We start from the raw sequence: 17,974 nt of genomic DNA on the forward strand, positions 1-17,974 counted from the left end.
TATACTGTACATGTTATTTTGTAACTTGTTTCTTTCACTTAATACTAAGACCAGGTGGGAAGATACCACTTTAAGTATTTTTGAAAGTAGAGCTTTCTCATAAGCAAAATTAAAAAAAGAAGGCTGGAGATGATTCTCTTTAGACCTGAAGTCAGTAGCTTCCCTTTGGGGAATTTGGAATTAAAACAGACACCAAGGGAAGAGGAACCACTGTTTTAGGAGTTAGCAGTGCCGCTTCAGCTCCTACAGCTATCCTCTGTACAGGGTATTTTTCCAAGAATCTGAAGGCTTCAGAAGGCACCTCTCACTAGTTCTTGGCGCCAGACCCGCTGGGAGAGCATGGGTCCTTGCTAACAGGACTCCCCGGTCAGCCGGTTTTCATTTTCCATCGGCAAGGTGAAGAACTGAGCCCAGCTCAGAAGTCTTTGCTCTGTAATGCCTTCTTTTCTCACAAGACCAAGGTAAGGGCAATGTAAGTAACAACAGCTCAAGTCTCCTCTTGGGAGCACTCGGGGGATGGAAGCCGGCGCTACTCACATATCCTGGACCACTATGTACTGGTGAGGTACTAGCCCATCAACCCCGTTGTGCCTTCCTTCCCACCAGTCCTCCGACGCGCGGTGATATAGCAGGAGGGAAGCGCCCTTCTTGAAGGACAATTCTCTGGCAGACCGCCCAACGTAGTCAAACTTGGCTATCGCTTCTATTGGCTCACATTCTACAAAGAACACACCAGAAAACAGAGTGGGGCAGGCTTGTCAGGAAGGCGTGATACACTCACTGAAAGGTCTATATGAGGCTTTGGAAAGAAACAAGGTCATTTTAATAACCAGACAGAACAAGGTAATAAAATCAAGACACTGAGAAAATGATGCTGTTAAAAGGGATAAAGAAAAACATTCTCTTTCTGTCATCAGTTTCTCAGGCAAAGAAAAATTGAAAATTAGATCTTAATTTCTATAGCCTTGTACTAGAGAGATCATGACAGTCTAATAAAAATATTTAAAACTTTGTAATATATAAAATTTCCTTGGGTTTTAATGTTCTCTGCAATAGGTCCAATATTACTTTGACATTGATGGAGTTTCCAGGCAACATGTTAATACTATTTATAACATATCAGAGTCACTATTCCAGAACATCAAGTAGTTTATGCTTTATTTGCCTATTTTAAAACAAGTTTACAGATATCACCCCCTTAAATATTGTTTGAATACATTTAATTTCACTAGGAATTTTTTGGGCACTATCAAATCTTACCACCAAGCGTAAAGACAGCTTTATTTTTTCTAGTATCAAAACCAAATTCTGGATATCACCTGTGAAACAAGCATACCTACTCAAGAGACCAGATTCAAAAATATCTTCTAGGATCAAAAGGTACTGAAGGGAATAATGGTGAGTGAGAAAAAGCCAACCTCAAAAAGTTACATGTTGCACAAGGCCATTCATATGACATACTTGAAATGACCTAATAACCGAGATGGGATTAGTGATCACCAGAGGCTAGGGTGGGGGGACGCAATGGAAGGAAATGGCTTTGGCTGTGAAAGGGTAGCACAAAGGGGTCGCCATGATGCAACTGTTCTTGATTTTGACTGTGGTCACCCAAATCTACTTGTGTGATAAAGCTGTGTAGAACCAAGTAACCAACACAGGTGAGCGCATGTAAAACTGGTGAAATATGAATATGGTGGATGGAGTGTATCAGTGTCAGCGTCCTTGCGACAGTAACAACAGTGATATAAGATGTTACTCTTGGGGGGAAACGGGGAGGGGGGTGGTGTATGGCATCTCTCTGGAGCGTTTCTTGCAGCTGTATATGAATCTACAGTGATCTCAAAATCAAAAGTTGAAGAGGGATATCAAACTCTGGGCCTAGAGTTGGAATTTCAGCTCTATTTTAAAAAATTCTGACCACAAATACTGAAGGCAAATAAGAGGACAAACCACTCAAAACCACCACAAGAGTTGCTTTTTGTGATTCAGGTTACTGCAAAAAGCCCAGAACTGTTAATTCTGTGGTCTTTCCTCTCCTCTTCCACCATCAGCTCATCCTTATCCCTGCTACCAAAAACAGGTGAATCAACTTCTAATCAATAAGAAACAGAACTAAAAAGGGTCAGTACAAGTAGTATAATGCTTAGAGAACTCTATGCAGTAAGCAACCTCATTTGTTAAAAACTGAACACGTATGCTGTTACTTTAGAAATGCTTTAGAATATATGTGCACATAATAGATTAAAAACTGTCAAATATTTTGTCAGGAACTTATTATCTTCTACTTCCCTTGGTAACAAACCTTTTCATTTAAAAGAGTTAATCTCTTCCCAAAGTTTAATGCAGTATCTTCAATATCTGTTGTACTTATATGAAATAACTACAAATGAAATCTCTGGATAGCCAGCTAAGCTTCTTTCTCACTTGAAAAAATGCAAACATTCTCTGGGAAAGCATGAACATAAAAATCAACAAACATATTGAAAAAGCTTTGGATTTATCTTCTATGAAGGACCAGGGTGAATTTCTGCTATATATTTAAAATAAAGAGAAAAAAGTTCCATCCTTTGCTAGTAGATAAGTAGATCCTTAAGTAAATAATAATTCATATGGAAGAATCAAACACTATAATCTGTACATGGTATACTTCTCAACAAGGTAGGTGTAAAAATAATTTTAAAACAATAGTTTAATTTCTTTAACAACTGACAATAACTTTTAGATCATATGTTAACACTCCATTATTCCATCCTAAAAATATTTTAATATAAATAGTTTTATTAAATATCCACAAGTCTGCTCATAGAGGAGGAAAGAGAACTCTTTATTCAAGGAGACTGACTTTATACTTTGTTCTAAACTTGCACATAAAAAGTAAATCCTGCTTGAACCGAGATGACTGACACCAAATTTTTTACCCCTAGTCTCCCTGAGGGACAGAAATAAACATGTCTGGATGTAAGGGACACAAACATTCATGGAGGAATGAAGGCATGCCAATTGATTAAAAACAGCTTCATGATACGCAGTCCGCAAGTTCTTATGTGATACACCCATATGTTTAAACTGTTTTACTGAAAAAATGGAAATCTAATAGCATAAGAGTATACAACCCATGTGCTTGTCAAAGGGAAGAGAGAGCTATTCATGTTCTTTAATGCCATTTGACCATATACTGTCATCACTGGTCAAGGGCCATTTAAGACTGTTTAATAGATATATACATATTTTATCATAATTTCATCATCATGCCCTCTATGCTCATTACTTCTTTCTTTTTTGAAACAACTAGCAGCAAGATGATCAGACTTTGCTTATTTAGTTCAAAGGCACAGACATTATGAAAGAATGACCAGATGAATCAGAAGTATACTTCATTGGTGATCTTACTACATCAACTAGTAATTCTGAGCAATTTCATTATTTTGACTTCTTTCTACTCCCATGAGAGAAATTTCACAGTCAACTGTCAATCAATAAGCTATTTATACACGTCTCAGTCTAGTCATTGCAGAGCAAATCAATCTCAGGGCATGGCGATGCACCAAACGCCTTTCAGGTAGGGTCACACAGCCCTTTAAAGTCTTGCAGGGGCTTAGTAGAATGCTACTGCTACCAATAACAACAATGAGGGTGAATGTGATAACTTCATTTTCTTACATGGCAAGAGAAGGAACATTCAACAGAGCTGATTTTCTGACTGCCTGGTGCTATCAAGTCTTATATTTCCATTTTTTGTAACTTTATACAAAGTGCTAGTATACCATGCTATCCCTTTGGGACCTTGCTGTCCCTGACACTTTCTCTCCTACATCTGTTACCCCTGCCCTTGCAGATGATGATTTTGTTCTGTGACAGCCTCTCTTTTGGAAACAAAAGTTATTCTTTTCAGTGATACCATGACAGAAGGAAGAAAATGCAATACCTGACTTAATAAAGTCAGGGTGATCAAAGAGACAGATCAATACTCTGGTTAATTTAGTTAAAGGACTTTAGAGTCTGGCTGCAGGCAAGAATATCTGTTCTTTGTAAGCAATGCTTTTCTCTCCAGCACCATCAGGTGAACAAGATCAAAATGTTATTTCAAATACAGAGCTCTCAGCAAAGCTTCTCTTTTGTAGCCAAGAGGTGAGAACAACTGACATGGTACAGAGGTGAGACTGAGGTTTGGGAAGAGAGATGGCTGGGGCTCCGTCGTGGGCTTTTCCTGCCACTGGGACAAGCAAGGAAACACTTAGAAAAGTCACCAGTGAAAAAGGAATGAATTATAGAGAAACGAGAAGCTCAAGACAAAAGAAAGGAGAGAAGAATGGCAGAGGGTGGGCTCAGAGACTTTCAAAAGCAATCCCACAGAAATAGAAGCTCTCACTTTAAAGAATTTCTTCCAACTTAAGTTTCTGAAAATGTCATTTTTTTTTTTTTTAAAGCAGAGGGTGGACCCTAGATACCTTGATAACCTTCCTGCTGAAATCAACTAAAAATGCTGGATTAAAAAAAAAAAAACCAAAACTTTGTGATTGCATTAATCATGACAGTGAGGAATACTAAACTTGATGAATGAAAGAGCCTTCGGAGGTGAACAGAACACCAGAATTGTGAACACTAGAATATGTAAGTCAGAGTTTGCCTTGAGGGCATTTTCCCCGGCCTGGTTAACTTAAGCTTTATTTTAAACAAAAGACTAGGTCCAGGGGCTGCCCAGCATGGAGACTCTAAGCCCCACCAAAGTATTGAACTCTCAGTGTCACCGTGGATTTCTAGTTCTGAAATTCTCCTCCCTTCTCACTCGCCACACTTCTCCATAGATGTAACCACTCTGACCTTGAATTTAAGGAAAAAAAAATCTATCTCAAGGCTTGGGAAAAAACAAAAACAAAAAAACCCCACCTCAGAATCCCAACCACATTCTAGCCCTCAGGCAGGTTTGCATTTTAAGTTGATACTACCTGGGTGGCCTGAAAAACCTCAAACTAAAAATCTATTGTGGTTCCAAGCTGGTTATGCCCCAGGCAGAAGTAATGAAAACCCTCTCTCGAGGGACATACCTTTACCTCAACGTAAATGAATTCCATAAAGTTCTAAGAGATATGTAAAAAATACATAAAACACATTGGAAATAAGACTCAGATGAGCAAAAGCCAACAAAAACAAATCCAGGAAGACTTCAGCTTTTTAGAATAATTAGACACATAATCTAAAACAATAGAAAGGATTAGTATTATGAGTAAAGAGCAAATGACCAAGCAGATATGAAAGTGAACTGAACTTGGGAGAAAAAAAAAATCAAAAATAAAACTGAATAAGTTTAAAGCCCGTTAGTCATAGTTAAAGAAGGAATAAAAGGATTAGGAATAAAAGGATTATGCATATAGCTAAAGAGGTACTAAGAAAAAACTGACAGCTTTATATGTTCATATTAAAAATGTCAAAAAGTAATGTTAAACATTAAACTTAAGAAGTTAGAGAAAAAAATGATTCCTACAGAGAAACATATAAAAGTTTATTGGGTGACATTAAGTAACTAGAAAGATGTTTGTGGACTGTATATCATAAAAATATCAATTCTTTCCATATTAATATATGTAGAATCAGTGCAACTGCAATCTAAACCTCAACAGGTTTTTAGATTTTCCTTGTTTGTTTCTAAGAACTTGAAAAGCTGAATTTGAAATTTAAGTGAAATTGCAAAAGGCCAAGAATTGTTAAGAGGAACAAAGTCAGAGGTCTTGATTTGACAAATACTGAGATTTATTAAAAGGTAACAAAATGAAGACAGCAGTGTAGGGATAAACAAGTAGACCCACGGAAAAGAACAGAGACCAGAAACGGACTCACCCAGAGAGGACACTTGATTTATGATAAAGGTGTGGGGCAGTAGAGAAAGGATAATCAAGGCTGGGACAGTGGGGACAGGTGTCATCCATAAGGAGAAAAAAGGAACAGATCCCTACCTCACACCATACCTCCAAATGAATTCCTGGTAGAGTTAAGCCCTATGTGTGAAACACAAAACCTGAAAGGGTTTAAAAGAGACTATAGAAGAACTTCTACATTAACTTAAGGAACAGAAGGATAAGGATTTCTTCAAGGAGACACAAAGTGAAACAACCATGAAGGAAAAGATGGGTAAATTCAGTGCCTTTAAAGTTAAGATCCCCTGTTTGGCAAAAAACATAATAGGCACATGAAAGGCTACAGAGCAGAAAATATTTGCAAAGCATATACTCAATAAAGGACTTGATCCAGCCTCATAAACTTTTACAAGGAAAAACCAAAGCCAAACCAAACTAAACTAAACCAAGCAAAAAAAGCGCAGAGAAACTAACAGTGGGCACATAGGCCCTAAGTTGCAAAACATTTGATAGGAATTTTGCAAAAATAAACATACAAAAATTAGTGTATCTGTATTAATCATGTTTTTCATTTTCTACAGTATGACCTCTGGGCTTTGCTCCCCCTGGAGGGACTGTCCCTTCCAGGGTTAGCAAATTCCTAGTAAACAACTCACCTGGAATGTGCTTTTCAAATGCAAACCAACCAATCCAGGGCCCCATATTGCAGCCACTTCCTCTGTGGGGCTCCCACACTTTAGGCCACTATCCCCTTGCCCCAAACACTTCATGGCCAGGTACCAACCAGAGACAGCCAGGGCCCTCTGAAATTATTCAAAGTAGGCAATCCTAACGCTGCTTACCCTGCCTTGCCTGTTCCTTCGTGGAAACCACAATAAAAACTCTTGGCCAGGTGTTCTCCTGCCCGTCTGACCCCGGTGCTTTCCCTGGCCCCCTGAGGTGTGACGTGTCCCCTCCTCTTAGGAACTGTGAGCATCAGATTATCTTTTCATGGCGATCATCTCCCCATCTGTTGGCCTTACCATACCCCCTTTACCCTTATCATACTGTAAGTTTTCTATTCATAGACTATGTTTTAAAACATCTTCATCAGTAAGCAGAGAAATGCACATTAAAATCACAATGGCAAAGACTTACAATATTTGATATAAACTCAAGTGTGGATGACTGCATGCCACTGAAAGGCTGAGACACTGCTGGTGGGAGTGGGTAGCCCTACAACCATTTTCTTATTTTTTTGGCTGCTTCTTGTGTTAGGTGGGATCTTAGTTCCCTGACCAGGGATGGAACTCATGCCTCCTGAAGTGGAAGCATGGGCTCTTAACCACTGGACTGCCAGGGAAGCCCCCTTACAACCATTTTCAAAAACAGTTCAGCAGTATGCAGCAAGGTTGAAGACATGCTTGCTCCTAGGTGTGTGTATCTGAGAGAAACTCCTGTCCACCTGCAGCAAGGGACATGTTCAAAATATTCACACCTGGACTGTTCTTAATGGCAAAAAGCAGAAAACACCTCATGTATTCACCAATAATTAAAAAAAATATAATGGAATACTATACAGTGGCAAATAAATTATTCTAATTGCATGCAATGATGGGGATGAATTTCAGGAATAGAATACTGAGTAGAAAACAATGAAAATATATATAGTATGATTCCATCTATAAAACGTTCAAGAAAACAGAAAATGAAACAATAATCCATTGAAAAGCACAAACACACAGCTTACCTTGAGGGGTGTGGAAGACAATGGGTTCAGGACAGTGAAAAGGTAATGGTACTTTTTCTTAAATCTGGTGGTGGTTTCACAGGTGTTCCCTGCAGTATTACTCTCTGTCGTTTACACATATTTAGTATATATTATTTTGTATCTACTGAATTCTTAATATAAGCAATTCTTGGTATATGTGCTGCCAAAGCGAGTACAATATAAGTAGTTCTTTAAAAATGGTTATAAAAATGGCTATAAAGACTAGTTTAATGATAGCATGACCACAAGTGCATACCGTCTTCACTGGTGTGCGGCTCTGTGCCCGCGTCCTGATCCACTTCCTCCAGCGTACCGTGCTCACTGTATGGGCTGTCGCTGAGGAGCAGAAGTAGAAATCATATGAGGCCAAAGTGAATTTCAAAACTGAACAACTGCTACTGTAAGGAAAAACAGAAGACTTCGGAATGGCAGAGGAGTTCATGGATAGCCTTGCGGTAGGATGCTGGAGCCTCCAGGATTGTGCAATCCTATGGGAGTCTATGTCCCTTCATCTTTGACATACTACAACTCCGTAAAGACAAAACTGACGTGTAGGAAACTGACAGTATTACAAATGATTCTTGTGTATAAAAATGAACATTTGTTGAATTCTAGTGGAATATGATTATCACCCTCTGGATACACCAATTTTTGAAAATTCATTTCAGTATCCACTACTGCATAAAAATGGATGGCTCTTTGATTTTTGCTTTGAATTGGCTGTAGTTATCTTCTTCACCTTTTCTTGACACATGTTCATTTCTATATCTGAGAGTTAGATTCTATTCTTTAACATCACCACTGTTACCTCTCAAATTTATGCTGATAAATGGAATGCATTGGTTACAATACAAACCTGACGTTGTTGTAAAAGCCCATTTATATTGCTGGCACTGGGGGATGAGGATGATTACTATAATATTGACTTTCTGTTTAAAACAAGCGATATCTATAGAGAAAACCATGTGTGGGAGAAGACATAATCAAGTACATGTTACTGACTTTAAGACTCTTTATTATGGGGATTTTACCCTGTTTGTACAAAAGGAGCAACCACAAAAAGTCCTAGAATACAACACATTAAATAATATCGACCAGACATCCATACATTTGCTCTCTGATAAAGTGAATAAGACAGTACAACTTACTGATAGAGCCCTGAATATTTGTAAATATTAAACATGACTGACACTGGCCTTGAAACAAATACAACTAGGAAAATAAAATTCTGAATTCTGAAAATAAAATTCTGAAAAACTCACCAGGGCTGAGTTTTATTCATTTACCTTTCCAGAGCCAAGCTTATGTCAGTACGTGCATGTAGTAAATATTTTAAAAATATGTAGCCCTGGTGGGCTACAGTCCATGGGGTTGCAGAGAGTCAGACATAACCGAGCAACTCACACACACACAGAATCCATCATGCTTTGTTAATTTAGAAAGCAGTACTTCTGGAAATGGTCAACTCTGAATTTTCTTACAGCATAAGATCATTTGCGGTTTAAATTATACTGTGGTTTAAGTTTAAAAAAAATGTACTTTCAGTTATTTAGATTTTTCAGCTACTTGTTCTACTTAATCCCCAGCAAGGCAATGGGAAACAAAGTATCCTGCAGAGTCCAGAATGAAGGGCTTAGGCAAATCTATTTCCAGCTGCTGCTGAATCTTAGCTGCACAGGGCGGTTTTCTAGGGAGGCTGGGAGGCAGCTGCTGAGTGGGAAGACTTGTGTGGACTTAGGAATCGGACAGACTTGGGCTGCCTCCAGAAACCACTAGTCACTGGCCTGGCTCCTTGGCCTCTCTTAACTTACTTGGTGGAGTAGGAATAAAAGAGATCACATGCACTGGGAAGCTGGCACACAGGAGGACCTCAACGAATTAAAACCAGTTTTACTGTATATGATTTCTTAGAAGCTGAAACTCATATATCAAATAGTGAACATAAACATTTTGGGGTTTCCTTATCTTTGGATTATACATTTTTACGCTTCATTGGGAGGTGACTATACTGTCTTATTAAAAAAATTTTATCCCAACAATATAATAATGTAATAACTTTGTTCAAAGTGACCATGACTTGTGTAATTGATTAGGACAATATTAGTAAGAATGAAAATGAAAGTAAGAATGAAAACACATTTAGTTGACAGCTGCTCCTTTAAAATGAAACTTTTGAAATACTTTCCACAGAATCAAAACTATTTAGGAATGAAAATGAAGTCTGTTAATTCAGTTATCTTTTCTTGATATAACAGTAAAAATGTATACAGCTCTCTACTTAAAAGCCATTCTCTACAAAAGTCGTGATGGGGTAGGTGTATCTAAAAAGATTCAGTGTTTAGGGAAAAGAGAAATGAATATGAATTTCCATAAGAAGAAGCCGGTGCTGTCATGGGATTTAATATTCTAATTTATCTCAAGTGTTCCTGCTTCTTCTTTTTTTAAATTGGAAGCACTGGCATCTTATAGTCAATTCTTTTTTTTAAAATTAAGTTGATATCCGTACTACTATAATTTTTTCCAGGAGGAGAAGGAAGGACTAAAATTTTTGGACTTACCAGTACTCGTCTCCAGCCATACATTTCTCATAAACAGGGCCATCCAGCTCTTTAGCATCTGGGAAAATAGTCTCATGGTGGATGATGATGGTTTTGACAATCTCATTCACATGAGCCTGGCAGGACACTTGATCCTGTATCTCTGGGACAGGCATCAATGTGGGGCCAAAACAGATGGCCAGGTTATAAGGGTCCATCATGTTTTCATCACTGTACTGTGAAAGACTACGAAAGAAAGCAAGACAGGAGTTATAAAAGAACAAGGGGAAAAAAGAAAATGCTTAATAGGATACTTCCTATTCTGAAAATGAGTTTTCTTATTAGAATAAAATACTTCATCCTACTTTAAGATGTCTCAGCAAATTCCAAAGAAAGTAATGCAACTTATAACCTTTCCACAAGGTAGACATGGAGAGAGGAATATAAATCCTGTTTGCTTACTTAAGTGGCATTTTTTTGAAAGTCACAAGGGAGTTTAAGATAATCTCTAATACAATGGAGACCAGGATCAAGTAAAAGAGTTTCATTTGCAAACAGTATGATCATCTTTAAAATTGTCCTCCAACTAACCAAACACATTTCAGATTTCAGTTTTTCCCATAAATCTTGAGGGGAGTCCTGAGAAAAACAAAAGCACCCTTTCTTTGTACCCCACTGAAAGAAAGAAAGCAACTCCAGGCTTTGTAATTTGCTTTTGGGCAAGACGATCAATACAAGGTGACAGTTAGTGTCACAAAAGACAATCACAAGTGCAAGTGAAGGGGAAAAAGAATCCTCAATTCTCGCTTTCCATTTAAAGCTGGTAAACTACAAACTTTGGGGGAGATTTCCAGTTGTCTAGTACTAATTTTAAAATTCAATTCAACGGCTGTTGGTGAGATAGTTTCCACAGGAGACGGAAAATAAGTTCTTTATGCTATGCTTCTAACACACGGGCAAGGTGCTGTTCCAGGGAGAATCTAGAGAATCTATCTTTCAGTGTATAGAATGTCAACCTTGAAAGGAAATGTAAAATCCGGGTGAACAGATGACAAACGGAAGGAGGGAAAAAGAGACTCCGCTACATTTGTGAGATGTTGACAGACACAAAGAAACTGAGATCCCGTGTGACAAGATACTTTATCCCGTTTTGGAAATAAGATAGCCAAGAAAGTAGAAAATACAAAAGGGTAATTCTCACAGGCAACATATGTCTTTCCTTTCTGCCATTTCTCAAACATAAAATCTTAAAACAGTTCACAAATAACAGCCAATGATCAGGTTACAGATCACCTTCAACATGAATACAGGAAGGAAAAGTGAGATTCAGAATAAGAATGATCTCATGTTCAAAAGACCCACTTAAGCTCAACGGGGACAGTCAGTCTTTCTGGGTCTTTAGTGCTGGTTTGAAGAGCAAACAGCTGATAGAAAATTTTTGATTTTACAATGAAAAGAGAAGAGCTTCTTTCTCTTTCCAAAATTCCTGTCCCACGCATCCTACTCCAGAGATTGGGCCTGGCCTCTGCATGGAGACAGGTGCAGGAACCAGGGGACATCTCTGGGCAGAAATGCTGGAAGCAATGCCGATGTCTGGCTCACGGCCCAGCTGCTGGTCTGTTGAGCTCCACTGTCAGTTAGATTCACACTTTGAGAGCTTTCTTGACTCATGGTCAGTTTTTTTCCCGAGTCCATTGTGGCTCATTGGTTCACAGTGGGTTTCACTCAGGCGTGTCAAGAATATTTGGTATGGACATCATGTAGAGGGCCAGCAGGAATGAGAGGTGGTCCATGTTGGGGAAGGAGAGGCACATGCAATTCAAGGTGAAGATGGCAAACCTTCAGATTTTTATAACTACCTGGGTGACTAGGCTTATTTAAAGGTAATAGTTGATGGTATCATTTAACCTAAAATAGTTTACACCCTTCTCTCTTGGTACTGCTTATTTCCAGAGGTGACTTCTGTACTGTGTCATCTGTAGACACTTTAGCTCCATTCTGTATGGGTCCCCTGCCAGCATTTCCCTGTTATAGGATACTTGGCTTTGGGGCTGGCGATGTGTGGTCAATCTGAATGGTATGATTTCAGGAAGAGTCAGGAGGGTTGTAATAAATCCCCATGGCTTTTAAGAACTTAACACTTCTGGTGAAACAGAAGAAAAAATTTTCTAATTTTAAGAAGGGAGAGCTCATGCTTGAGTGAGAAAGCATTTCCTGAAGTTTACTCCCACCTGAATTTTTTTAATTAAAAAAAATGCTTAATTGAAATGTTAAAGAGCAAGGGGACTCAGACAGAACAGGGGAAGATGTTCTTATCATGGAGCCCGTGTACCTACAAGTAACACAACTGAAATCAAGTTCCCTAAATTAAGAGAGTCAAGTTTCCTTGAAAATAATGTAGTGATTTTTTAAGATTTCTGTGACATTGTTTTAAAGATTGCTTTAGAAATATCATCTTTTTGACAAGGTCTCATTATACTCAATTTGCAGACAATTCTTTTTTGGATCTGTGTACAAGTCTCACCTACAATTCCCTTCCTTCCCTGCCTTTAACATTAAAAATCACAGAAATTTTCTGCCGTGAGCAGGCGGTTTACATCATTTTGACAAAAACATTTGTGACACTGGCTTTGGATGGAAGTTGGAAAACACTTCCACATATTTCACTGAAAAGTGTTCTTTTTAGTAATACTTATGCATTTTTGCATTTCTGGCCACAGTTTCTACATCTGGTGATGAGGTTTATGTGGGGTCATCCTGTGACCTTATAAGGCAGGTGACACGTGATGACTTTGATCTGCTGAGGAAAAACGCACCTTCAGTCTCTATTCAAGCATCTTCTCTTTGACTCTGCTAATAAAAGGAACCCAATGTACATTTTACAGAATCCAAGAACAAAGAATTCAGAGCGGTACACAGGGAATTAAAATGAGCATTTTGGCAAAACCGTGGTACTTACTGATTGAGGAAGGCAAAGAGGTACCTCATCACTATAAGGACCGACCTGGGCAAGGTCAGGAGCAGTTTGCGGATGTGAAGTGCCCTCTCATAGAGATTATCTATTCCTACAGACAGAAGAGGACATGGTTAGGATCCTTTCACCAGCCACATTTAAAGCAGAACATTGTAGTACCCAAATTCAGTACATATCTGAACATAAGCAACACTTTGCCCTTAGGTGAGATGTAGTCATAACCAATAAAGCAAATCAGTGAGTGATCTGCTTGGGTGTACGCGAGGACCTCTCTTCTGACTCATCACTGTTTTCTCCGACTTCCACGGGCTCGGCTTTGAGCAGCTTAGAGTCTTCTAAATTTAAAAATCGTTTTTCACTTGTTACTTTTTCCACATTTTGCATCTGATATGGTTTAAACTCCTTTTTGCTGCACGTTAACTAAGGTAACTTTTTGGGATAGGATACCTCTCCCTTTCCATGACTCATTAATTCTTCATATACGTATTTGTTAATTACTGTGACTCAAGAGTCTCAGCAGGATCAAAGGATCAATAATCAAGTCATCAACATTTCTACCTAACTCAGTCTCAAGAGTCCCAGAGCAATTGGTTTGTCTTTCATGACAACTTCATGGGACACTTGGAAAACCCACAATATACAGAGAGGGAAGATGGAATACCTAGAGATGATTTGCAAGGCATTGAGAGTTTGGTGTGGTGAATTTTGCTCCTATAAATGCAAAAGGAACCATATTTAATATAGTATTGATCTTTAACGTTTGTCAAATTCCATAGGGGGCCTGTCATCTTTAGGCTAGAAGAATATATAGGTATTACTTCCAAGAGGGTTCATCTTAATTCAAGATCCTCTTGCTTTTAATTTCTGAGTTCTAAACTCAATTCCCTACTCCTTAAGGGCAGTTTCAAAATTTTTATTTAAAAAGAATTGGAACAGGTATTTACATATTAATTTCACAGCAACATTATGCATAACAGCCAATAGGCAGAAATGTCCATTGATAGATGGGTGGATAAACAAAATGTGGTATGTAGACACAAAGAAATATTATTCAGCCTTATAAAGGAAGGGAATTCTAATACATGCTACAACAAGGATGGACCTTGACGACCCTATGCTAAGTGAAATATGTCAGACACAAAAAGCCATACACAAATATTGTATAATTCCACTTATATGAGGTCTCTACAGTAGTCCATTTCACAGAGATAGGAAGTAGAATGGTGACTGTCAGAGCTGGAGGGAGGAATGGGGAGTTACTGTTTAATGGGCAGAGTTTCAGTACAGCATGAAAAAGGGTTCTGGAGACAAATGGTGGCAAGAGCTGCAAAACAATGTGAATGTACTTAATGCTATTGAATTGTACATTTAAAAAAGATTTAAATGGTCAATTTTATGTCTATTTTACTGCAATAAAAAAAAAAAAAAAGAATGGGGCAGAGAGTGTCCTGTGAGATGCCAAATAAAGATTTTAGGGGAGAAAAGCAACAGGAATGTAAAAAAGTGACAACCAAGAAGACCAGATAAAATTATGTGAGGCCGGCGCTCCCTGCAGCGACACTGAAGATAAACCAAAGCAGAAGAGAGTGGCTGGCACTCCTGGAATAGAGCAAATGGATGTGTCCCAAAGGCCAGAGCACGATGGCTGTGAGCGGGACTCAGATAGTACCTGGTTGGCAGCATGCCTCCTACAAGAGTCTTGCTATGGTACAAATGGCTCATTTACTCTCCAGAGTCCAGTTAGCACATCAAAATTTATGTTTGCTATGGACACTCTGATTAATGTGCATTCCTAGCTGGCTCTGAGTGCGGCAACTCATAATCTTTCAGAATTTTATCCTGCATGAAAAGACGAGTGTGTGCGTGCTCAGTTGTGTCCAGCTCTTCGTGAACCCCATGGACTGTAGTCTGCCAGGCTCCTCTGTCCATGGAATTTTCCAGGCAAGACTATTGGAGCAAGTTGCTGTTTCCTGCGTCAGGAGATCTTCCCGACCCAGGAATAAGCCTGGGTCTCTCGCTTTCTTCACTGGCAGGTGTACCACCTGGAAGCCAGGAGGAGATTGTTAGATAGCATCGCCGACTCACTGGACGTGAATTTGAGCAAACTCCAAGATAGTGGGGGCCAGAGGAGCCTGGCATGCTGCAGTCCATGGGGTCACAAAGAATCAGACATGACTTAGCAAGTGAACAACCCGAACATGAAAAGATGGATCTTTTCCTCAGACAAATTGTCAGTGAGGAAGATCATATTTCACCTGGATTTCTTTTATGCTGGGCTTCTTTTTCACAATTCAGCATCTCATGTAATTAGGTAAAAGTGGGGTTTGCCCAATCTCAGTCACATGCTCAGAGCTCCCTTGGCTAATTTATGTTCCTTCCCTAGCACCGCAAGGTTCTCATGTCAGCACACCAACTTCACAGCATGGAGGTTTGACAGCTTCATGGAAATGTGTGTGAAAAATTCACCACCACCGAGAAGTGAATTCAGAAAACAGCAAAAAGTTCACATGGCCATTCCTCTGAAAATATCAGCTCTTCTGTGGCACTGTTTGTCAAGGTGTTGGTCAGAAAACAAATAAGAAAACATAAAATTCAAATTTATCCTTAAGGAGGAAGAAAGGGAAGGAAATTCCTTGGTGGCCACATGTAGAAATGGCTTATGTAAGAGCAGGCAAATATTTCTGAACTGCATAGCCCAACAAGCAATAACCAAGGGGAATTTAAAGGCGCTGGTGGTAAAAGAACCTGCCTGCCAATGCAGGAAACTTAAGAGGTGAGGGTTCGATCCCTCATCTGAGGGTTGGGAAGATCCCCTAGAGGAGGAAACGGCAACGCACTCCAGTATTCTTGCCTAGAGAATCCCACGTACAGAGGAGCCTGGTGGGCTACAGTCCATGGGGTCACGAAGAGTTGGACACGCCTGAAGCAACTTATCATAGCACGCAGGATATTTTTAGGTTCAGTTTTAGGTTTTAATAATGTCAAAGTTATCAATCAGTTGTGTGTGTAATAGTATATGTGTGTGAATGAAAAGGAAAGAGAAAAAGAGACCTTTTAATATAGTGAATAAATCTTAGCCCCGAGATGATTTACCAGCTGTTCTTCTAGGTAAGAAATGAACTGCTTGTAAATCTTTCTAATTAACCATTAATAGATTTACAATATATTTAGGTAAATACACAGAGATATGAAATAGATTAGTGGTTGTCTAGGGTTGAGGGTGATGGTGGTTATAAGCGTTTGCTAACGGGGGTTTCTTTCTGGAGTTCTATGAATTAAGCCACTGAGTTCCTTCCTAGTTAACAAGCAACATTATAGATATAAATATGTAAATAATGCCTCTCCTTCTGCTGAATTATCAAATAGAAATTAGTGAAGAAACTAAGTCTTACCCTAAGGAGCCTTACCTGTTTCAATACTAAGCCTACTAATAATTTCTGCAGAGAAAAGGAATCTTTGAGAAAATCATTGTAAGGCAGCAAACAGAAATTTTGAGCTCAGAGAGAAAACTACTGTGTATGGCAATAAAGCTGGAAGAATTTTTAGCAACAAAAACATACATTGGAACACCAGGAAAAGAGTTCAAAAGCTTTTTCCATAAAACCATCAGATATAGGAAACAGATTTATATACCAAGAGGCTCATCATGGTATTTTTGTATAACTGCAAAATCACTTTTGGAAACAATCTAAATTTCTAAAACTAGGGAATTTGTTAAATAGAATAAAAACCATTATATGGACACTAAAAACTATATTTTGAAAAATAACTTAGTGATGTGAGAAAGTGTTAATAACATTAAATTTAAAAATTAGTTTATAAAGAGAAAATATGGTATATAATTTTTAATAACAGATTTATTGAGATATAATTCATGTATTTGAAGCATACAATTTGATGGTTTTTAGTACATTTGGAATTGAGCAACCACGACTTCAGTCCATTATAGAACATTTTCATCACCTCTAAAAGAAATCTTATCTCCACTAGCAGTCATTTGGCATGATACAGCTTTTTTATTAAAATCAAAAGTACGTAGTTATGGTATATCCACATAACGGAATATTATTTGGCAACTTAAAACAAGTACTGACATACGCTACAACATGGATGAACCTTGAAAACATGCTAAATGAATTAAGCCCATAAAAGAGATCATATATTGTATAATTTCATTTATATGAAATAGGCAGAATAGGTAAATACACGGAGATACAAAGTAGATTAGTGGTTGTCTAGGGCTGAGGGTGATGGTGGTTATGAGTGTTTGCTAACTGGGGTTTCTTTTTGGAGTCATGAAAATGTTCTAAAATTGATTTTGGTGATTTTCCTAATCCTGTGAATATACTAAAAACCACTGATTTGTACATGCTAATGGATAAATTGTATGGTATGAGAATTCTCTCTCAATAAGCTGCTTTAAAAATACATAGGAAATGGTGCTATTTGCAGAGACATGAGCGGACTTAAAGGCTGTCATACAAAATGAAGTAAGAAAAACAAATACTGTATATTAAGGCATATATGTGGAATCTATAAGAGTGGTGCAGGTGAACCTATCTGCAAAGCAGAAATAGAGACACAGATTAGAGAACAAAAGCATGGACGCCAAGCGGGGAGGAGGGGAAGAGACGGGCTGGGAGATTAGGACCCACACAGACTGCTAGGTATGAGCGAACCAATGAGAACTACTGCTCAGCCCAGGGAACTCCACCCAGCACCCTTTGGTGGCCTAAAGGCGAAGAGTCCAAAAAAAGAGGGGATGCACGTCTACTGTGGCTGATCTGCTTTGTCATCCAGCAGAAAACACCACGACACTGTAGAGAACTACGCGGGCATGCGTGCTCAGGCGTCTCTGACT

The 17,974-nt window shown here is 38.6% G+C and overlaps 1 protein-coding gene across 2 annotated transcripts in view; it reads right to left on the reverse strand.

Moving 5' to 3' along the window:
- SRGAP1 (SLIT-ROBO Rho GTPase activating protein 1) overlaps positions 1 to 17,974 on the reverse strand; it is a 298,404-nt gene that overhangs the window by 13,809 nt on the left and 266,621 nt on the right. For both annotated transcript variants that reach the window (XM_061130901.1, XM_061130896.1), the window contains exons 16-19: positions 13,099 to 13,204; positions 10,161 to 10,385; positions 7,859 to 7,938; positions 538 to 718 (exon numbers count right to left, since the gene is read on the reverse strand). In XM_061130901.1, the coding sequence (XP_060986884.1) occupies positions 538 to 718; positions 7,859 to 7,938; positions 10,161 to 10,385; positions 13,099 to 13,204 (592 nt within the window). The remainder of the gene's footprint in view (positions 1 to 537; positions 719 to 7,858; positions 7,939 to 10,160; positions 10,386 to 13,098; positions 13,205 to 17,974) is intronic.

Source organism: Dama dama, chromosome 3 (genome assembly GCF_033118175.1).
Source record: "Dama dama isolate Ldn47 chromosome 3, ASM3311817v1, whole genome shotgun sequence".
Classification (NCBI taxonomy): domain Eukaryota; kingdom Metazoa; phylum Chordata; class Mammalia; order Artiodactyla; family Cervidae; genus Dama; species Dama dama.